The sequence below is a fragment of the Myxocyprinus asiaticus genome, chromosome 24, assembly GCF_019703515.2.
Source record: "Myxocyprinus asiaticus isolate MX2 ecotype Aquarium Trade chromosome 24, UBuf_Myxa_2, whole genome shotgun sequence".
In the NCBI taxonomy this organism is placed as follows: Eukaryota; Metazoa; Chordata; class Actinopteri; order Cypriniformes; family Catostomidae; genus Myxocyprinus; species Myxocyprinus asiaticus.
This window is the reverse complement of record NC_059367.1, coordinates 30,098,683-30,123,159: the sequence shown is the minus strand read 5'-3', so window position 1 is coordinate 30,123,159 and position 24,477 is coordinate 30,098,683. Positions and strand designations below refer to the sequence as shown.

General features: G+C 37.4%; 1 protein-coding gene across 1 annotated transcript; it reads right to left on the bottom strand.

Moving 5' to 3' along the window:
• Positions 1–246: 246 nt before the first annotated feature.
• LOC127414768 (docking protein 2-like) lies at positions 247–24,233 on the bottom strand. Its single transcript, XM_051653035.1, has 6 exons — positions 24,071–24,233; positions 21,854–21,985; positions 20,264–20,431; positions 15,036–15,138; positions 2,227–2,402; positions 247–2,057 (listed from the first exon to the last, which is right to left on the bottom strand). The coding sequence occupies exons 1-6, from the start codon at positions 24,173–24,175 to the stop codon at positions 1,056–1,058; spliced, it is 1,686 nt and encodes a 561-aa protein (XP_051508995.1). The 5' UTR covers positions 24,176–24,233; the 3' UTR covers positions 247–1,055.
• Positions 24,234–24,477: the final 244 nt, after the last annotated feature.

The following is a 24,477-nucleotide window of genomic DNA, read 5'->3' as shown; positions in this document are numbered from 1 at the left end:
ATAAATAAATCCTTTTGTGTTCCATGGGAGACAGGGTGAGTAATTGATCATTTTTGAGTGAACTATTCCTTTAAAATATGGTAAAGGCAATTTACAGTAAAGAAAAAAAAAAGAGTCATATCATGTACCACACATTGAAATACAAGTGAACTGAAATTCACTTTGCAATTCACATTTATATATATATATATATATATATATATATATATATATATATATATATATATATATATATATAGCAACTGTATGGATGTGAACTGTAAAGTCTGTGTAGGACTCATGAACAGTAGCAGGCAGGGAGCCCGGAAGCATCCTAACAGTGCCCCAGATTCCCTCCATAAGTCAAGTTATTATTATTCATGTGTTCCTCAAAATAGGAAGCCTGTGAGAGGGAGAGTTAGAGTCTGCCCTGAATAACACCATCACGACACACTGCGGAACTCCATGCTCCACGATTAGAAGCAGAGTATTAAGTGATGGGCATCATCCATACAGGGAGAGATCTGCAGGACTTTAATTACCTGAGTCACAACACAGTCCTGTTGAAATGAGGGCAAGAAAAGGAAAAGAAGAAGGGCTATTGAAGTCCCATGTTGAAACAAATTACTACTGAATTTATAAGCTGATAAAATAAATCATGACTTTGTAGATAGTGAAGGTAATAGTAGATCTGCTTGGTTGCTATTAGGACACACAGAGCTTTAATGTTTGGAGTGGAGTTTTTCATGTCCCATTTATATTCAGTGGATTTTTTCTAGGTGCACATCACCGCTATCACAGGGCATTTAAGCACTCTTATAAGTATTATCCATTATGCTAATTTGTTGGTTAAATATTTTATTAATTCACTCATTCATTTATCCATTAATTTACTCATTCATTCTTTTATTCACTTCCTCATTAATTCATTTACTCTTTCACTCATTTATTTACTTATTCTCTAACTCGGTCGCTCATTCGCATTTCTTTTCAGTGTTCTCTGTAGTGGTAATGCATAACACAACTGAGCATCACCAATCATTGCGATTCTGATATAAAAGATTTTGAAGCAGTCCTTAGTTATTCTTTTGCGTTACTTTCACCATGATATTATCATATGGTGAACCGTCATCTTCATCATTGTCTTTCTGTTCTGGCAGCAAGGCCCTCCTGGGAGGTTTAGGAACCGCATAGTCATCGACACAAGCGTTGTACGGATACTCATGACCACTTGGATCCATTACTGTACCTAGCATCTTCCAGGCATGACCTTTGACCTCCTCTGGTTCATCATAGAGTGATGGAGGACCACTTGTGGCCACACCACAACCTTCTGGCTCATCATAGATGTGCTCCACATGTTTGTAAGAGTGTTTCTTTGGTCCATGTGTGAAACGCGTTCTGATGGCAGTTTCATCTATACTGTCATAAAGGGGTTCTGTGCTGTCTACATTGACTTTCTTCTCACTTTCACAGCTGGCCTCTACTAAAGTGGGTGGTGGGTTAGATGCTGCCAAAATATCTACCATAACATTCTTGGCAATGGTGTCAAATGGCAAAGAGTAGTCTGAGTCCTCAGGGTTGGAGCAGGTGGAACATCTGTCTTTTTGGCCTCTCTTCTCCCCTGGACTCCCACGGTCTGGACCTGGTGCCATAGCCCGGGAATACATCTCATCTTCACTGCTGGCCAAGGGACAACTTCTGAAGTTCTTCACCTGGCTTTTACGTGGTGGAGGCCTGGTGTCCAGGGTCAGACTCTTAACCCCAGTGAGAAGCTTCTCTGTTGGGGCTTCAAGTCTGGAGTGCTGGGGGTTTTGTTGTGATTTGGGACTCTCCTTGATTGCTCCTTCAGAGACCATAGTGTAGATACTGATATCATCTACTGGAGCTTTCACTCGAGGTGTAGATGGGCCAGGTTCTCGCTCCCCACTTGATAACTGCTTTTGAGGCAAACTGGCTCTGTGGAGATTGATGGCAGTCTCTATAGATTGGAAGATGGTATTTCCTTGCTTGGTGTCAAACTCAAAGTTGCCTTCCCCAGAGTCGCATCTTCGCCCAGCCTCAAAGGAGAATGTGACCTGTTTATTAATGAGAAAAGATTAAAAATCAAAATTAAAAGGTGCTAAGAAAGGTGCTCTATTTTTTAAGAAATGGTCTCAATCATCTGCAATGCAAAATCAGCATTACTTGCTCAAGCATTGCATCAAGCTATAAATGACTGGTTGAAGATCAGTTCCTAAGTCATACCTTGTCACGTCCGAACCTGCGGAGGAAGTGGTAGGGCCAGGAGTAGAGAACCTCTCCCGTTTTAGGTTCTTTCAGAAGGAGGCTATCAAAATCAGTCCGTAACAACAGCAATCCTTTCAGGCCACATCTCTCAGAGGCATCTGTGCGCCTCACTGACACCTTAAAGTCTTTCATTGCTAAAGGCAACAGGGAAGAGAAGCTTTACATTAACAAAATGACAAAGATCACAGCAAAAAATTTGCAGATATTATACAACAGTTAGTTACGGTCCTCAAATCTGATTGGACGAGAGGCATTCCTAGGAGTCATATCAGCACTTGTATGCTTCACTGTTTGTATCACTCCTCTTGTGTTGGTGGCATTCCAAACTAAAGTGTAAGAGCAGTGCAGATGTGCTGCAGCTAGATGTGGGGATTTGCATTCATCCCTGTGACATTAAACATTTCAGCAAGCAGATGGCGACAAAAAACGTATTTTATGTGTTATGAGCGAGTTGAGCTGTCAGTCGGTGCATGAGTTTCATTGAAGTAATCTGGCATTGTCTCTTAGTCCATGATTGCTTAGATTACTGCTACAGTATAGCTGAGAAAAAGAGTTAAACTAACAGCTTCAGCATTACTGCCGATCATAGCTGAGAGTTGCTCCAGATAGAGAATAAGAGTCAAAATAAGAGTTCCCCAAGAAATATACAAGAATGAAACTGCCGTCCTCCATGTTTTCTCTCCAACAAAAAAACACTTGAATGTGAGTGACATACTCATAGAATAATTCCCATAGCACGTAAAGGATTACTACCACACTACAACTGAGGAATAGAAATAAACTAACAGGCGAAGGTAATCACACATGCTCAAACTCTCTCTCTCTCTCTCTCTCTCTCTCTCTCTCTCTCTCTCTCACACACACACACACACACACGTCTTTGTTACTCCAATAACTTGCTAGAAACAGCCTAAGCCATCGTTACTGGTTCTAAAGTGTGGTTTTGAATTTGTAACGGATGCTTGGGGGGGATCTTTTGAACTAGTAACTAGATCCTGATCTGTGGCCTTAGAAATTATTCCACAACCATGTGCATTTTTTGGGACAGTCTGTAGTTTTTCCTTAGTTTTTTATTTATTTGTTGAACTGTTATATAAAAGCAATATCACACTTTTAATCATGCTGTTCCGCATATCTTTTATGGATTTGCGGCCATAACAGCACTCTCTCTTGCTCATGTGATTTTGCTTTAATATCAGCCACATCTAAGGTAAAGTTAAAAGGGGACTTTAAAAGCAGTCAAATGTATTAAAATGATAACATTCTACAAGTAAAAATACTTTGTCATAATAATTAGAATAATAATATCTTTCTTTCAATCTCACTTTTAAAGCAGACAGTATGTATTAGAGGTTACAGTCTCACATATGTACAATTATTCTCACCAGATTTCTTTTTGTGTGAACTGTGTGCATTATAATGGTTTTTTCCACAAGTGTACAGATTTGCACAAGCATAGCTGAGAAAAAAAGCATCTCATTAGATGTTCTCGATGAGAAGAGGTCAACAACCCCATTCGTTATTTCTGAACAACAGTGTGAACTCTGTGGCCTACGAGACTGTTCTGTTTCTCCAGAGAGAATGTATATGCGGGGGCTCACATGCAGATGTTTTCCTACACAGGAGAAGACATGATCAAATTTAACTAATTTCATGATGTGAAGTGTCAAAAGGAGATTTGTATGTTTGGGGATGGGGGCGTGGCCGTGTGTCTGTCTGCGGGAGAGGGAGAGCGGTAAGGCTCGTCACCTGGGCTGTCATTATCATTAACACCTGTCTCTCGTTGTAGTGATGGCGGAGGGAGACCTGAAAAGGCCAACAAGAGCATCAGTCGGTAGAAAGAGGAAGCAGAGAGAGAGAGAGTCGGCTGTGTATGTGACTACAAATATGGATGTGAACTCTCATTTGACTTGCCTGTGTGTTTATTTGGCCATAAAGAGCCCTTTTTGCTTAAGTTTTGTCTGACGCTAAAGGAGTAAAAAAAATACTTATGTTGACTGTTCTGCTGCCTCCTGACTCCTCCATTTGCCCTGAAATTACGAACTCTGTTACACTGGTGCCAAAACCCGGGATTTGGAGGATAACGTCATCATGGACCATTCACCACTGGGCAAAGTAATCAAGTCCCTCACAGGCATCCAGCACGACCAACATCAAGCCCTCATGGAAGAATATGATTTGGAAGTTCGTACACGAGGACGCTAGGCACTGGGATAAGTGGCTCGAACCCCTGTTATTTGCAGTGCAAGAGGTCCCACAAGCCTCCACAGGGTTTCCCCATTTGAGCTGTTGTATGGGCGTCAACCGCGTGGTGTGCTCGATGTCATACGAGAAGCTTGGGAGGAGGGACCTTCAGACTGTAAAAATGAAATTCAATACGTTCTTGATCATAGAGCAAAACTCCACACTTTGGGTCAATTAACACAGAAGAATTGGTTCCAAGCTCAGGAACGTCAAAGCAAACTTTATGACGGGACACTCGACTACGGGAATTCGCACCGGGAGATAAAGTGCTTGTATTATTGCCCACCTCAAGCCCTAAATCACTCGCCAAGTGGCAAGGGCCCTTTGAGGTCACACGGTGAGTCGGAGATCTTGATTATGAGGTTAAGCGAATGGATAGGGGAGGGGCACATCAAATGTACTAACTCAACCTCCTAAAATCATGGAGGGAGGCGGTCCCTGTGGCTTTGGTGATGGTAGGCTCCAGAGAGGGCGGAGCTCAGGCCGGAGGTTACTCTCAAACCAAATTAATTCACCCCGGCTCCATGTGGAGACCACCTCTTGCCATCGCAGCTCACAGACGTGGCCAAGTTGCAATTGGAATTTACGGACGTGTTCTCACCTCTCCCTGGTCGCACGAACCTCATAGAACACCATATCGAGACCACCCCGGGGGTGGGATATTAATTCAGATTTTGCATACATGTAATAGAAATGTAGATGTTTCTCAAGAAACACAAAGAGGTTTAAACATTGCTCCAAATAAATACATAGATATTGGTCAAGTGTGTAATTACAAACAAACAGATTGCAGTTCTGTTTTGTGCCACAAAAAGTTGCACAATTTATTTTTAATTTTACTGCATTTAATTTCTATATTTCAAATGACCCTTCAAGTGATCTATACAACAACTTCATAAAAAACATTATTTATATATGTACATTTAAAGGGGCAAGAATTCATTCATTAATTCATGGAATGTCCTAGGTCCGTTGTCACAATTATGAACCTGAAGTCCATAACAGGGCAAGACAGAATGCTTGTATACTACTTTTAGAGGTGCAGTTTTTTTCCTCATTAAAAAGTTTAACTCCTAATGACATGAATTGTAATTTTGCAATGTAGGAAATACTGTATGTAGGAGATCATGACCACTCACATTAAAATGAAGACTCCAGTCATATCAGTAACCTTATAAAAGCTTATTCTACATGGAGAGGGTCCACACATGGGGGCTGTTATTTTAGAATCACATGATCAGCCAAATACCACTTGCTTAATCTCAGTAACCGTACTGTTATTTGACACTTTCACTCATTGATTAAAGTAATCATGGCTGACTGTGAATACTAAATTTCTACAATGGCATCTGAAACTGAAAACTATTGATTTTAAATTATGCTACATCCAAGCCGCTAGGTGTCAGTGTAAGTCCAAGATGATACAAAGACAAAAGTTACTGAGTGCAACTGTAAGTAAGTCCATTACAGTAAAGATACTACTTTTTTAACTGTAATTAAACACCACAACTGTGTTCCATAGCAATGTGGTCTGGAGATATCTTTTACATTTAAAACATGTGGCTACTCCAGCCACAGAAAAATTTCATTGAGAGGAAGTGTGCCTTTGCAAAGACAATGCTAGCTTCTATTTGCAGCTGTTAAAACAGAAGCAAACACTCTAAACCTCTCTGCAAATGAAAGAATGACACTGTTCCTTCCTGCAAAGAACAGAAAAGCCGTAATATATATACAGTATAAATATACAGTGGTGCCTGTAAATATTCAGTGTGACCATCTTTGCATTTAAAACAGCACCAATTTTCCTAGGTACACCTGGACACAGTTTTTCTTGGTTGTTGGAGGATAGGATGTTCCAAGCTTCTTGGAGAATTTGCCACAGTTCTTCTATCTATTTAGGCTGTCTCAATTGCTTCTGTCTCTTTATGTAATCTCAGACTGACATGATGTTCAGTGGGGGGCTTTGTGGGGGCCATGACATCTGTTGCAGGGCTCCCTGTTCTTCTATTCTAATTTTTTCTATTTGCAAAGTAATGTTTGGGAGTCTAACATTTATATTTCCTACTGACACACTAAAGCTGAAGATATAAATAACCATCTTAAGACAAATGCTTTTGTGAAACATCTTATGTGCTTAAGATTTTTGCACAGTACTGTATATACATACATATATAAATAATCTGGTGTAAAACTGCAACGAGAGTCTCTGAGCATATCCACATTTGCATCCTGTTTCCACTGAACAAGAATTGGTGAGATTCAAGTTGACTTTGAATTGTCTTTCTCTCTCTCTTTCTCTGTCTCTACTTTTGTCATCATGTTGGTATTACACCAAATTTACAACAACTGTTTTGTGGTTTTAACCCGCCATTTCCAGTTCTCTAAACCACCTTAGTTTCCACATGACCTCATTTGCATAAAACTATCTTGCTCTCTATCTCTCATTTACCCTCCAGGTGTGTTTTCAGGAAGTAGTTAAGAAGTCTTCTCTTTCCTCAAAACTTAAAGGTGCATTTGGAGCAAATACCTCATTTATCTTAGAATATGCTTTTTTTACATTCACAGCAGCATGTACGCATATATTTGAGTGTGAAACATGCATGCAAACGTTTTTAAACAGAAATCATGCTTCATCAATAAATTCAGATTTAAATTTATTCTAATTTACTTCAAAATTAGAACCAGCTTAAACCACAAGTATGCATAAATCAATGACTATGAAGCATTAGAAACATGGAATTTGTTACATTGAATAATTTAATTTTAGAAATGGAATAATTGACCCTACAATAAGTATCACTTATTTAAGTAACAAAAATTATGTGTTTTAAAGCTCAATCTGAGATGACACATGTGATCTAGACCTTTGTGTTTAATGTGTTTCAACTGGTTTTAAGAATGACACTTGGCTTTACTCGAAAAGAGTGAGAGCACTACAGTTAAAGTTCTGTGGAAATTTAGATGGAGATCGATTAGGCATTTTTGTGCAAATTACAAACTGAAGGTGCTTTTTTTATTAATGGTGCTTTCAAGTCATGTGGAATGATTGTGAGTTGAGCGCACATGAACAAAGTCGTAATTACACGTGTGAAACTCTGGATTTTCTTTTAGCATCGACTTTCCAAGTTGGGGGCGTGTCAATTTAAGAATCATGGCAGAAGCAAGTTGTTATTGGTAATAATTCTGTTTTGCTTGTGGATTTTGACTGTGCAGTTCAGTCTGTATACACTTTTTGCACTTGTAATGAAGAATAACAATAAAGCTTGCCAGAAAATATGACTAATTTTCACTGGTTTATGCAGCAACAGGCTTGTGCAATATAACTACATTTCCCATCATTATATGTAGCTACACGAGAATGATCAAATAGCTAGATAAACCATTAATTACACACCTAATGTGCGGCTTTCACTTCATTTTGTTGCATTGGGAATATGCATTCCTATCAGAGGGTGCACTACAAATAATCATAATATTATAATCATTATATTATTTTTAACCGCCATTTGTTATGTTAGCCGTATTATTGAAAGGCTTTGTGGATGGCTAAATTTAAAACAAATATGCAATTAAGGGGTTTGTTTCAAAATCAAAGCAAATGTTAAATATGTATGTAACTAAAAAGAACTTTCGAGTGTATAAAACAGATAACTAATTATTCTAATAATAATTAACTAATAATAAAAATGTATTATTATATAATTATATTATATTTATTGTTAAAGTTAATTGTTTTATTGCAATGGACATTTTTCTAGGTCTACCATTACATTACATTACATTAAATTACTTTGGACATTGTATTTAATCAGGAATTTTCATAATTTTTTCAGGAGTTTTTAAATTCATTTCCATAAAAATTTAATAGCGTGGTACAGTATATCGTTATCGAACAAATTTTTTAAGAATATTGCAATATAACTTTTGCTTATATCAAGCACCCCTAAAAGAGCACATTTGGAAAACCTTGCATTCGAATTATTGTGTACAAACAACTGATAAACATCTTAAAAAGAGCAGATTCAAATTAATTCTAAATCATTAATGTTGTGAAAACATTTGCAGAATGCCATTTTTTGAGGGTAATGGCATTTTGGTGGTTTATGGTTTTAGTTTGAAACCTTTACATTGAGCTTGAATTGACAGTGAATTGTCATCTGGACCAATGCACAATATCATAATATATTTGTTGATCTTTTGCTCTCTTCCAAGTCATAGACCTGTAGACTGATTTACAAACCTCTTTCTTAAGACATATGAAATGGCAATAATGACCTATGAGATGTGAAATCTTGATCTAGGGGGCAGAGTATCTTCAGAATGTTCTTCTCTGAGCTACCAAAGCTAGTTTATTTAATATGAAATAGTATGTGAAACCACATATGTCTATATGAACCAGGTTGATGGGTCCCGGTTACCTTCTCTCCACCTTCGTGCAAAACAGCTGAATGTCAAACCATACTCTCCTTACAAGCACTTTGAGTGAGTAATGGGACAGCAGGGTAGGTGCATTAATATAGAACAGTGATTAAAACTGACTGTAACTACCTGTGAATTAAACGGTTTTAACGCATGCATTCCATCCAAACAGAATCAAGTATTCGAACAGACCATGGTATAAAACAAGTTATTTCATATTACTATTTTCTAACTGTACCAGTGGTTGTGCTCCATTGATTCATTTAAATATTTTGTGTTGGTGGTGAAACTGTAGAGCCTTGAAGTCACCAATCAGCACGTAAATATGTTCATGTATTTTAATTACAGATGCAGTTTTACATTTCCCATCAGAATTATGATATACCCTGCTGTTGCTTGACAGAACAAGGCCTTCTTATATTTAAATTAAAACAGATGGATTTGATAAACTGTCTAAATATGAAACTCCCCTAAGCCCAACACTTTCCAGAGAAGACAGAAAAAAAAAACAGAATGATGGAGCTCAGGGATAGCTGGCACAGACATACAGTGCATTCAGAATGTATTCAGACCCCTTCATTTTTTTTCACATTTTGTTATGTAGTAGCCTTATGCTAAAATGCTTTTTTTTTTTTTAAATGTCACATCAATCTACACCGATAATGACAAAGCAAAAACCAGATTTTTGATAACTGAAATATTACATTGACAATAACAAGTATTCCGACCCTTAAATCAGTACTTAGTTGAAGCACCTTTGGCAGCGATTACAGCCTCAAGTCTTTTTGGGTATGGTGCGACAAGCTTTGCACACCTGAATTTGGGGATTTTCTGCCATTCTTCTCAGCAGATCCTCTCAAGCTCTGTCAGGTTGGATGGGGACTGTCGTTGGACAGCCATTTTAGGTCTGTCCAGAGATTTTCGATTGGGTTCAAGTCCAGGCTCTGGCTGGGCCACTCAAGGACATTCACAGAGTTGTCCCTAAGCCACACTTGTGTTGTCTTGGCTGTGTGCTTAGGGTCATTGTCCTGTTGAAAGGTGAACCTTCGGCCCATTCTGAAGTTCTGAGCACTCTGGGCCAGGTTTTCATTAAAGAGCACCTATTATGGTTCTTCAAATATTACCTTTCATGTAGTGTGTTATATAGCTTTAGTTTGTGAATGTAAAAAAAAGTCTGCAAAGTTTCAAAAATCAAAGTGCAAGACAAATGGAGTTACTGACTCCCAAAAGAAAGAACCGATTCTGAACACCTGAAACGAGTCGTTAGTAATTCCAGACTTACTTCCTGTACTAATCTATGTAATTTGGTAACAAAAAAACCCACCTCTGTTCTTCATTGGCTGCTCGCGAACAGCTTTGACCCGCCCTCAAACACTACACTAAGCGGTAGACCAATCAAAACAGACTGGGACATCTGACCAATCAGAGCAGAGTAGGCTCTCTGAAAGGAGGAGTTTAGAATGAATCCTTTAGAACGGATCATTGAACGAGTCGTTTTTGACACTGGGAAAAAAAGGTAATAATGCAATTTAAATTATGAGCAAATTAAAGTGTTTTTTGACCTTGGATGCATGTAAATCTATTGTATGAGATCTTTAAAACAAAATTAGGCACATTTAAAAACCATAATAGGTGCTCTTTAAGGATATCTCTGTATTTTGCTGCATTCAGATTTCCTTCAACCCTGACCAGTCCCCCAGTCCCTGCCACTGAAAAACACCCCCACAGCATGATGCTACCACCACCATGCTTCATCATTGGGATGGAATTGCTCAGGCGATGAGCGGTGCCTGGTTTCCTCCAGACATGATGTTTGGAATAGAGGACAAACAGTTCAATCTTTGTTTCATGAGACCAGATAATCTTGTTTCTTACAGTCTGAGAGTCCTTTTAGGGCTTTCATGTGTCTTGCATTGAGGAGAGGCTTCCATTTGTCTACTCTGCCATAAAGTCCATATCAGTGGAGTGTTGCAGTGATGGTTGTCCTTCTGCAAGTTTCTCCCATCGCCACACATGATCTCTGGAGCTCAACCAGAGTGACCACTGGGTTCTTGGTCACCTCTCTTACCAAGGCCCTTCTTCCCCAATTGCTCAGTTTGGCCGGGCGGCCAGCTCTAGGAAGAGTCCTGGTTGTTCCAAACTTCTACCATTTAAGAATTATGGAGGCCACTGTGCTCTTGGGAACCTTCAATGCAGCTGTTTTTTGTTGTTGTTGTTGTTGTTGTTGTTTTGTTTTTTGTAGCCTTTCCCAGATCTGTGCCTCAACACAATCCTGTCTCTGAGCTCTGCAGTCAGTTCCTTTGATCTCATGGCTTGGTTTTTGCTCTGATATGCATTTTCAGCTGTGAGACCTTATATAGACAGGTGTGTACCTTTCCAAATCATGTCCAATCAATTGAATTTGTCACAGGTGGACTCCAATCAAAGTGTAGAAACATCTCAAAGATGATCTAGAGAAATGGGATGCACCTGAGCTAAATTTCAAGTGTCATAGCAAAGGGACTGAATACTTATGTCAGTGTGATTTCAGTTTTTTCAAAGTTTTCAAAAATCTGGTTTTTGCTTTGTCATTATGAGGTATGGAATATACATTGATGTGAAAACAATAAATAATTTAAAGCATTTTAGCATAAGGCTGCAACATTACAAAATGTGAAAACAAAATGAAGGAGTCTGAATACTTTCTGAATGCACTGTATGGCTCAACTTTTTGCAGAAATAAATCAATTAGTGTAATGAGATCATTTTAACTCTATTTCTGACTGAGGCCTTATATAACAACATAATCACCCACGATTAAACAGACAGGGTTGTTTTCAAATGCCCAATGAAATCAGATTAGTTGAGACAGATTTCATGGCACCAGTGCAGCATCAGTGATACAGTATATATGTTTTTTATAATTTCCCATTCTCTCTTCTTTGTCATTCATCTGTGCTTTGAACCAGTGTTAAAGGTGTCTCCTGAGAACTTATCTTTATCTTTTCCAACTTTACGGATGTTTTTCTGTTTTTGGTGTTTCTCTTGTTTGTTGGATTGTCTGTTGGCTTGTTTTTCAAATTGTTCAGTGAATTTGAATAGATTGAAGAAGGAAGGACAAGTAGAAACACTGAAGAACAGAGCATATGTCAGATATATCACACTATACATGTATTAATAACATATTTAAATATGCCTTTAACACATTCACAGCAGCTGCATAGTAAACCAACAGTAACCCTATCGTAATATATACTAACAGGACACTTGGTACCAATAATGGACACATATGACGGCAAGACGTCTTTTAAGGAGCACATAATCTGGAAAGCATTGCTTTCTCATTATTGTGTACAAACAACTGATAAACAACATAAAACGAGTGGGTTCACATCCATCCTAAATATTAATGTGCGAATCATAAACATCTGCGGAATGTCATTCCAACATCTGACAGGGAATGTTTTAGAGATGTATTGCAAGCAGGATAAAACTCAAACAAATTAGTTGATAAGATGGAAAAATAAATGACAAGTAGAAACACTGAAGAACAGAGCGTTTGGTAGATTCATCCCACTGTCATGCAAAAAACTACTCAAACTGAGGCATATTATCTTAGTAAGATCCTGATTTTCCCCTTTAAAGCATTAAAGGAATAGTTCACCCAAAAATGAAAATTGTGCAAGTGCAATGCAAGTGAATGGTGACCAGACCTCCAAAAATCACATGAAGGCCACCTAAAAGTAATCCATAAGACTCCAGAGGTTAAAACCATGTCTTCAGAAGTGATATGAGAAGTGTGGGTTAGAAAAAGGTCAAAAAAAGTCTTTTTTTTACTATAAATCTCCACTTTAACTTACAGATTCTTTTTTTTTTTGTTTGTTTGTTTTTTTTGGCGATTCACATTCCTCATGCATATCACAACCCACTGGTCAGGGAGGATAATTTTTTGGTAAAAATGGAATTAGAAATGTATCTGTTCCTCAACCACACCTATCATATTGCTTTTGAAGATATGGATTTAACCACTGCAGTTATATGGATTACTTTTATGTGGCCTTTGTGTGATTTTTGGAGCTTCAAAGGTCTGGTCACCATTCACTTGCATTGTATGGACATACAGATCTGAGATACTCCTCTAAAAATCTTTGTTTGTGTTCTGCAGAAGAAAGAAAGTCTGACATCTGGGATGGCATGAAGGTGAGTAAATTATAAGAGAATTTTCCTTTTGGGGGGAACTATCCCTGTAACATTCAAACGTCGCAACATTATAAATAAATGTCAGAACTCGAACGAATACATTAAATTGTTCTTTGATATTTAAGAATGGCTGAGTGACAGAATGCGTGTGTAATCAGTTAAAAAAATGAACACATACAGTTTCTCTTTTTAAGCAATCCTAGAAGTTTTGCATAACTGCATGCAAAAATAAGTTAAACCACACTCCCGAATTACACCTAAAGTGCATAATTTCTGTGCCACTAGCACCACAGAATTTAAAAAAATTTTTTTTTTTAAAGCAGCTTTCTGAATATGCCCCCTGTCTGCTGTTTATCTAACAAACAGATAGTCCCTCCAACTCACGGAATTATTGGTTGAGTCAGTGTTATTGTGTTGATATGGATTGGTTGCTCAAAATAAATTTTTATAGTGCCACAGAGACACCTACAAAGTTAACCTACAAATGCCTTAGTTACAGTTGTATCAGTATATTAAGCTGGGAAAAGAGAAAGTATTTTAACACAGAAAAAGTTACACACTTCACTTTTAACATTGTAACAGTCTATAAATATACTGTTATAAAGCAAAATTCACTATATTAGCTATAAGACCATTAGGCCTCCATTAATCCATTTTCCCCATGCAGCAAAGAGGGCACATTTTACACCTTGGATAACCCAATGAAACAAACAGAATATTTTTTTCTAATTCAGGCATTTGTTTTTAAATTAGTAAACGTGCTATATTATTACTGAGTGAAAGAGCTTTATTCTTAGTCACCGTTGTAACTGGTGGTAAACTACAATGTAAAATTTTGCTCAGTTGCTCAATTAAACCCAATACAAATTAGGAAACAATAAAGTAATTAATTTATTAAATGTTTTACTAACAAGCAAATTTGGAGGCAAAGGAAATTATAAATCAAGAATAAATGCATATATCTTTCTAATGTTACTTAATTTCATTCATTGTAACAATACTTCAAAATCTTAAATTATATAATGGGACTCAAACCTATTTAAAAATGAGGCTATGTGTTTTCCTACTGGTCACAACTGTGACCACCTACATGTTTACTTGTCCTGTCAGCATGATTTCTATGAGCTAGAGCTATTTTATAAATAAACCAATAATACACCCTTTAAACATTCATGTGTATTATGACAGGTTACTAGCTTCCTTTTATTGAGCTTTGACACAGACATCAACTTTCAGAGGGGTAAAGAGGAATTAAATTGCTCTGGTCACATGATTATTTGCACTACCCATGTAATGACAACTCAGTGTAAAATGCATCAAAAACCCTTTTTAAACCCTTCAAGTGTCAAACAAAATTTTGGTCACAAATACGACCGGTGGGATTACATTGGTTAATGAGTTGTAAATGGGGACAAGGAGCAGCAGGATATTGCGCATGTACACAGCTGGTGGTCAGTCTGCAAAAAAAAAAAAAAAAAATCTGCACAGACACCTGTGATATTTCTTTTCCACCACAAGAGAACAAAAACGAGCCACAACTTTCCACTACGTAATCACAGAATGAAGAAGTTTTGTTCTGGTTTAGAATATTGACAGCATAAAATGTACTCGAAGTGTCAGACGCTGTACTTCTAGGGCATACATTTACTAGAAGTAAACAAGCAAATTTCATAGTGTAACTGTCAGTTGTGGAAAATTTTAAATAATCGGTTGAGCTCTATTTCTACTTTCTGAGCGTGTGTTTCTCACAGAAACTGGCAGATGAGCGGTATTTGACCTTTTTAAGGTACTTAACCAGATCACTGAGTCCAACTTATCCAACAAAGCAGTTCCACATGCAACTCATTTTGTAAATTGATGTCTGGAGTATTCACATTTGTTGTTTTGTAATTTTGTTTGTTTTTGTACAACCAGTTTGATCTTACCAGTTTCTCTACTGCAGTAGAGGGTGTTGTCCGACATTGTGACATCAGCAGGATCAGAATGTAAACTGTTTCCTCTCCCTGCTCCTCTCTCTGTCCAACTCATCTACAACATACACAGACATACAGCTGTTTATAAAACACACGCACGCAACAAACCCAAAAGCACTCATAATTACAGCTACAACAATTACAATTCATCAAACACTCAATTAAGTTATTTAGAATATTCACAGAACATGTACACAACATTTTTTATGTGGAGTGTGTATTTTTTTCATTGGTAAAATACTTTTTACTTTCCCAGATTAATATGCAGAGACAACTATAAGTAAGCCATTTGTAGCTTGATTTCCAGTTTTGAGAATTCCGCCCAGCAATTTTACACAGCAATGTTGGCTCAACCAATGCTGTGAGTTTGGGGCAGCACAACCTGTTTGTTTTGACCAATACCAAACTTGTTTGGAAACGGTCATTATTTTTGCAATTCCGTTTGGTGATGCTAGTGGTGCAGAAATGACACGTCACCTTTAACAATACAATTCCATAGTGCTGCGTGCTATGGAGAGCTTCTCTCGTTTTGTTTTTGCACTAGCTGAGATACAGTTTGAGTTCACCACTGTGAGGTTTGTATAAATGGCCTTTGTTGAAGAAGCAGATCCTAAAAATCCCTCTCCAAAACAGTTACAAAGTGACCATATTATGTTGCACAACAAAAACCTTCACAGAACAAAGCCTTATTCATTTCCCCAGCACATTAGACCAAACTTGTCCATTCCATAAAGCATTCCTCAGTCAAAAGGAACACCACAGCTTCTACTGTTTGTTTTTTTATTTGTAGTACCTCTTTTGATAATAACTCTGAAAGACTGCATCCTGTTTTTAGAAAAAATCCAAAGGCTCTTGCTCCCTAAAATCTCACTTATAGCAAGCTGTAATCCAGATTGACCAGTTGACCATAAAAGTATAGCATATAGCCATATTTGATCAAATATGGTGATTCATTAGTGCATAGTCAAGGAGAGCAAAGAGCTGTAGCTATGTCTCAAATTCTGCACTATACACTGTGCAATTACACTATACACTAGTGCAGTGTTTTCCAGCCTTTTTTTGCCACAAATACCCCCACAGCACCATCAGCTATGCTCAAGTACACCTTCACTGACACAGAACCTAAGATGTGTACCAAAGGCTAAATATAATTTAACATGATTATTAATATTGTAATATCCCTGATGTACCAAATGAAATGAGGAAGTTGCTAGTCATGATGTTTATTTATCAACAACAATTAAAACATTTAAAAAAAAAACAAAAAAAAACAAAAATGGGCCAAATGAGGCATGAAATGCGCAATTAGAACAGACTAATGCTGTTAATTATACAGGGACCTTCTAACTTGGTACATTGCAAAATAATTATTTGACTAATCTAATTATATATATATATATATATATATATATACACACACAACAGTTATTTCCGGTCCACAAATCTGATTGAACAAGAGACGTTCCATGAGCACTGATGGTCTCACACCATCAGCACTTGGACGCTTCACTGTGTGTGTATCACTCCGCTTGTGTTCGTGCCATCCTAAACTGAAGTGTAAGAGCAGTGCAGGTGTGTTAAGAGCTACTGTTTGTATTTTTTTTTTTTTTTTTTTTTTTTACATTACATATGTTAGCCTGCAGGTGGTGGCAAAAGACAAACAGTAGCTCTTAACACATATACACTGCTCTTACACTTTATTTTAGAACGGCACGAACACAAGCGGAGTGATACACACACTGTGAAGCGTCTGAGTGCTGATGGTGTGAGACCATCAGTGCTCATGGAACGTCTCTCATCCAATCAGATTCGAGGACCGGAACTAACTGTTGTGTGTGTATATATATATATATATATATATATATATATATATATATATATATATACATGCCTTTATCAGAGTGTCTATTTACACTAAGTGCAAATAACCCATCTTGTTGGCAGAGGCTACTTACGCTAACTCCTCCCACCACTGCTCAGACCAAACTCAAGACAGCCACGTCAGATTTATTTGGAAATCAACTGCTGATCAAATGAAGGCAGGCATATTTGAATTTTTCATGATGGGGCAGAGACATTAAACTGGTTAAAAGCTTAGACATTTAGTGGATTAAGAGATTGGATAACTAAGTGACTATTTGTGCTCCAATAGTCTGGTGGAAACACAGGATATTACAACAAAGTGCACCCCCATGTACAGCTGTAGTAGGTGTGGGTGTAATGATGGTATGTGTATGTGTTGTCAAACTGGAGATCCATGTTTGAATCCCACCCTCTGACATACTTTTTCCCATGTTTCTACTCTTAATATTTCCTATAATATGACTTATAGTAATAAATAAAATAAATTTCTCACAGTGATTTGGTCACAGTGAAGGTCGGGGAGTTGAGAGAAGGATTTGATCCAGATAAAATTAACCATGGTTTTACTGTAGTAATATTGTAGTAACTAAGTGACATGTTGTTAATAGTAGTTAATAGTAATCATGTTTAATTTTGTGGTTACTATGATTTTACTAGAAAAATACCATGGTGATGTTTACTGTAGTAAAACCATGGTTATTTTTGTAAGGTAGGGTTAGGGGTAGGTGTAGGGTGTCTGTGGGACTCCAAATAAACACAATAAAAATGCTGCAGTGATGCCACTATACTGTATGTTAGTATTTAAACAAGGGTGTACAAGTATCTGCCACTATTTGCACTAGCGTGCAAATAGCATCTAATGCTATTTGCACTTAGCGCAAAGAAGATGCTTTTTGTTGCTTTTTACACTTAGTGAAAATAGAATCTGTCGCTATTTGCACATAGTGCAAATAGCCTCTGCCTAATTTTATATGTTTCCATGCACAGTGTGTACTAGTTACAAGTATTTACATTGATACAGTATGTAGAACAAGTGCTTAAACTGTCTCTTTAGGAGAACTGGCAGTTCAGTGTTTGGTTTTGGTTGAGCACATATAAACGATAGTGCAGTCGCACTGCTTCTTTATATCAGAAATTATTTTATTTTTGTAGTTTTTTTAATCAACAACTGACTGTAAAGAACAGAAAGGTTATTATCAATGCCAAATGGATTGTGTGGTTCTCATCTTTGAACACTCATTACTGTAAATGGAACAGGTCATACCAAACTTTAACTCTCAACACGCAGTGAAAGGATCTCTGTGCTTAACTTTGCATATTAAAAGATAGATCTTGGGATTTAAATACATCAGTATTGAGATCATTCAAATAGCGATCACTATTAATGGGAAAATCTACATTTTTACACAGCCCTAATCCCTTTTATTTGTATTAAAATTGTTATATTTTTATATATTTGCAGCATGAAGCATTTACCCAAGTTTCCATTGATCATGGTATAAATAATGGGGGGGGGGCAGGGCGGAGGGCGGGACCGGGTCATGATTCTGAACACCTGGCCCCACCCTCCACCCTGCCACACAGGGGGTTGTTCTGCTAAATTACTAAATGTAAATGCAAATTTAGTCTCACACCGTTTGTGCTATGGCAAGAATAATTTTAATAATTGAACCCAAATTGTGTGGCTTATTAAGGAGAGATGTACTGTTTATAGTAGAAGAGAACTAATGTACGATTGACCAGAGCCATATCTAGGAACCAGAATATTATAGAGACTTTATTTGGCTCGTAAGTAAACACCTAGCAACCACCTAGGACATAGCAATGCAACCTCCCGGCCCCTATCACTGAGTATACTTCTTCCTCATGTAATGTTACAATGCATTAAATTTGACTCATGGCTAGAGACAGAGATTCTGCAAGTTGCAACTGCCCAAAGAGATGCTCTAGCATCCATTTAGTCCATGTTGCTTGTTGTTTACTTCCTTAATTTGAATTATTACGGACACCTACAACAAACAAAGAAAATGCATGGTACCATCAGATAACAAAACTAAAAAAACAACTTCCCCCGTGACTGTTTCTTTATAAGATAAAAGAAACATGTCCACCAAAACTATAGAAGCTTTTCTCTGCACTAGCATTAACTAGAGCAGTATAAGGAAGCTGAGAGTGAGTCACACTAGCAAAGTTTTCTGATCAGCCTCAAAGGGTATTTACCTTCTGTTGATGTGACAAGAAACCCTGTCAAGCCATGACAATTTGAATCTTTTACCTTACGTCTGCAGAAATTTCAGCATAAGGTGTCAACACAGACAATTTCTGTAGTCTTGGCTGAGGACAGAGCTAAACATGTAGGCTACATGATCACCAAATGGCATGCAACATGAGTACACAAACTCAGCTGTGCTGTGATTACGAAAAAGACTGGAAACTTTGACGCGGCCTCTCAACACTGTTGCAATCAAGTGTCTGATGAGTTGTTAGGCCACAATGTTCCATAAAAGGACAGATTCGGGCTTTCGTATTTATAGTCAAAAGAACAGGGACCTTTGTTTTGTAGTAATGCGAATGTTGTGAAGAGAAAAGCACAATTAGTATTAAAGGTGAAATGTGTCATTTCCAGACCACAAGCATCACTAAACTAAATTGCAAACAGCTTTCCCTGTCAATCATTTGTTTGTCTACAAACAGATAGTCCCGCCCCTAAATCACACTACTGGTTGAGCCAATGTTGCCTTGTCAAGCTGGATAGGATGCTCAAACAAACAGAGCAAAGTTTTGAAAGCACCACACAAGTGTCAGAACTTTAATTTGGTTATTAATGGGTAATATTTGCCCCCTAGGATTGATTTTCAGAGGCATATTTGTCAAATACTTTAGGTGAACCAATTAAATAAATTCTCAGTATGAGCAATTATGGCTGCTACCCATAAAATAACAAACCACTTCACATTGGCTACCCATTCAACAACACTCTCTGAGACAGCACATACAGATTACAGTATTTGGTCACTACAGTGTCTGCAGAGGCAGTAAACCCATTAAAAGAATATTATTAAATACATTGCCCCAAAATATTCGTCATTTGCGGTGCCATTTTTGCTAAGAGCCCTGGGTGATTTCTGACCCTGGTGGAACAGAGACACAATGTTTACACTTTTCATGGGAATAAACCTACAAATGGATTACATACAGTGGTTTCCGCATGTTAAATTAGGATAGTAGAAAGCATTTTAACAAAGAAAAAATTACACACTTCACCTTTAAAAACTGGACAGAGACAAGGGACTCAGTTTACAGTCACTGTTAAATACCGGAAAAGCGATTTCACAGAGTTTCTGCATCCAATCCTCTAGTTCAGCTGTCTCAACAGCGAAGACAAATGTCTTTTCCGTTGTCTCCACCAAAAATGGTCCACAGTCCCGTGGGCAGCCTTCGACATCAGCCTCTGATACACGAATGCAATCACTCAACTTTATCACCTGTAACAACAACAACAAAAACTAAAGAATTATGTTTTATTATTATTATTATTTGTATATTTTATGTATATTGAAATCTTTGTCAACAAATGGCCAACAAATGCTTGAAAGGAAGTAGTTCACCCCAAAATTTAAATTCTGTCATTCTAATAACTTTGTGTGAGGAACAGACAAAATGTCTTGCCCTCTGCTGCAGCTCTAAAATCAATTATGGCACCTTTAGACGTGTTGCATCAGGTTTGACATTTGGCCAATGACATTTGGTCATGAGACACATGAGAACCAATTACATTTGATGTCATTGACATCAAGTCTGTGTTACAGGCACCATATATGATTTAAGAGCTATAGCAGAGGGGAAGATTTTCAGTGAATAAAGGCTAAATTTCAATCTGTTCCTCTTTTCTTTTTTTTCTTTTTTTGGAGCTTGACAGACATGATCACTATGAAGTGTTGTTTTATGGAAAAGAGCAGCATGAAAATGTTAAAAAAGAAAAAAAAAAGAAGAAGAATGACAAATGATTCATTAAAATTATTCCTAAAATTCAAACCTTTTGGACAACCTACATACTCAGTGACTGCATTTAAATGCACGTTCCTACAACAGTTATGCTTAATAAGCCGACAACGGTCATGTAAACGGTCATAAACTGCTTAAGAATAAATGAATAGATTTTTGCCCATTACCCCGATATCACCTTTACCAGCGTTCTTATTGGCTAATTCAATGTGCCCAAGTGTTGTGCACATGCCTCTTCATGGTTTGATGTCGAAATGCAGAGAATAACACAATTATTTAAAAACTCATGTAAAAGCTTATTTCTTGCTTTGTCTGATTTTTTAAATAAGCTGATTTTTGGGAGTAATCGGCATATTGGTGTGCATGTAAACAGGCTCAATGTGTCTGTAATAAACTGCTTAAATATTTGTATATGGTAGATCTGTTTCGTACAATGCACCAAGCTGATCCAGATTTGCAGTTTGATTGAGTGGTTTGATGCATGATGTGCAATGTGCTTTCCCAGAACTGATCCTTATCCACATGCATTAATTATTGAAGGTGGCATTTTGTATGACAATGTTTTCTCGTTCTTTTTTTTTCTTTTTTTTTTTTCTTTTTTTTTCTGTTAGTTGTTTGCTTGTCTTCTTTTTCTGGGTTGTTTTCTTCTTGCATACATTCAAACAAGTCATAATTCATAGCTCTACTGGGAACAGATTAAATGGCACTTCCTGCATATTGTTTGTGCATGTCTGCCTACGCATAAGTCATGTGTCTGACCCCCCACAGAGTTTGATTGTTGGCATACCATGAGTGATAAATCAAAGAATTACATCAAATTAAAGATACGTCATAGTGTTACGTTGTTCTGTTTGCTGTAGAGAGAAAATCTGAACACTCATATTTGTTATGTTCTTTTTCACCTTTTTGTTGTCCTGTTTACGGCTGGGTTTCTCCAGTGTGTTGCCAGCTCCATCTTTAAACTCAAAGAATTCAAGACGAGAGATAGAACAGGAGCTTTCTCGGTACAGCACGGACCAGACCTTGCGCCATTTCTGAAACAAAAACAAAAAAAGGATGAATGTCTGAAAGCATTTGCAGAACTAAAGTGGAGTCCAAAAGTCTCAGACTACATTGAAAATCTATAATACAAAATGTAATTTAAACTTGAAAAAAAAAACAAAAAGGTTAAAAACAATTAATAAAGAAACATCATGATGTAAAATTAATACGACATATTTAAGATTATGCTCTATGTTTAGGTCACTAATCAAATAAGCTAATTTGTGACATTGACCATGACAATTTATTGTTTTTTTATTTTTATTTTGCATCCACTGAAGTGCACAAGATGCTCTTTGGAACATTCTCAAATTATACTGGGATTAAATCTATCATCATGTCTTGCACAAACTTGTGGAGTCCACACCAGCTTGAGCACATGCCTTCATTAAAACAAAAGGGGGACATACCAAATACAAAAGAATTCATGTTAATTTGTTCAACATTTCAATCATATTGTTATGTTGATAATATAAGAAAATAGAAGCATTTTCACTTTGAACCCCACATTATGTTACAAAGGTTGAAAATGAAAATGATATGAAATGTAAATTGCCAATAAATTTATCCTGATGCTATAATGTATGTAAATGCTGTATAGTTAAAACTGAAAACAGTTTTCATTGTGTCAGCGATCCAAAGTATGCAACTAGTAGTGTCAATATTTTGGAAGTATATTTAGCTTGTCTTTGACCCTAAAATGGGAAGTGACGAAAGGCAAAAATACCCTCAGTGTCTCTTTCCCGCAGTAATGAAGACAATGGCAAGTCATACGGTACAAAACTTTTAAAGACTTTCTAAGACTTTTAAATTGAAAGATGGCAAACAGCGCAAATTTCTCCCTTCAAGCCCTATGGTAAAATGTGCACCCATACCAATAAGAAACAGATGTAGATAATTTATCAAGATAATGAAATCTTATTACAGCTTTAACATTGGTTCAAGTGCCAAGCACTGGGAGTATGTGCCAACAAACATGTGGTTCAAATTAAGCCAAGTGAAAGCTGCTAATTGAAATTTATAGACCGAACTCAACAAGCTGCGCACAAGTGTATAAACAAGATGTCATCTTTCAATGACATATACACCGATCAGCCACATCATTAAAACCACCTGCCTAATATTGTGTAAGTCCCCCTCGTACCGCCAAAACATCGCAAACCCACATCTCAGATGCTATTCTTCTCACCACAGTTGTACAGAGCGGTTATCTGAGTTACTGTAGACTTTGTCAGTTCAAACCAGTCTGGCCATTCTCTGTTGACCTCTCTCATCAACAAGGCATTTCCATCCACAGAACTGCCGCTCACTGGATGTTTTTGGCACCATTCGTTGTAAATTCTAGAGACTGTTGTGTGTGAAAATCCTAGGAGATCAGCAGTTACAAAAATACTCAAACCAGCCAATCTGGCACCAGCACGGTCCAAATCACTGAGATCAATTTTTTTTTTTTTTCATTCTGATGGTTGATGTGAACGTAAACTGAAGCTCCTGACCCCGTATCTGCGTGATTTTATGCACTGCTGCCACACGATTGGCTGATTAGGTAATCGCATGGATGATTGTTGGTGCCAGACAGGCTGGTTTGAGTATTTCTGTAACTGCTGATCTCCTGGGATTTTCACACACAACAGTCTCTAGAATTTTTGAAAGAAAGGTGGCAAAAACAAAAAACATCCAGTGAGGGGCAGTTCTGTGGAAAGAAATGCCTTGTTGATGAGAGAAGTCAACATAGAATGGCAAGACTGGTTTGAACTGACAAAGTCTACGGTAACTCAGATAACTTCTGTGCTACAGAAGGTTTTACGACATTAAAATCAAAGAGACTAAACAAGTATAAAACAAATGTTCTTTTACAACAAGCATGGATTTTATTATTATAGCAATTAATGTAATGTAGTCGCATCATTTGAACATTATTTCAACCTTCTGGTTAAAACACTGCCTTCATTCTGTGTTCAGACAATATTAAGTGTTAACCCTTTATTGGTACAGAGAATGCATGGTTGGATTTTATATATTGTTTCTTGAATTATCACTGATTCAAAAGCCTCCTGGTAAAGCATGTTCTGTCTTACCTTCCCAAACCTTTGCTGCTGTAGGTACAGCATCCCCCTTTTTCTAATGTCCTCCTCCATTTTTCTCTGTCTTTTGTCCGACCCAGCCCCTAGAGACTGTTGCATCTATTGTATCATGGTTCTTATGCTGTACTTACTAGTGACGCAAACAGCATCTCCAAGTTCCGCCATATCTACTTCCTGTATAGCCCAAAAGAGTTTACACTTCTCTGCAAAGCTTTGCAAGAGCCACTGTGTGTGTGTGTGTGCGCGCGCGCACACGCAAGTGTGCTTAAAACCACAATGATTACTCAATATCATGAATTTCCTCATGTTGTTTTAACCAAATGAGCAAACGAAATAAGTAAAACCTCACAGATAGCTCCCAAAAGTAATTAGATACTTTGACCACAATTAAAAAAGTAAGA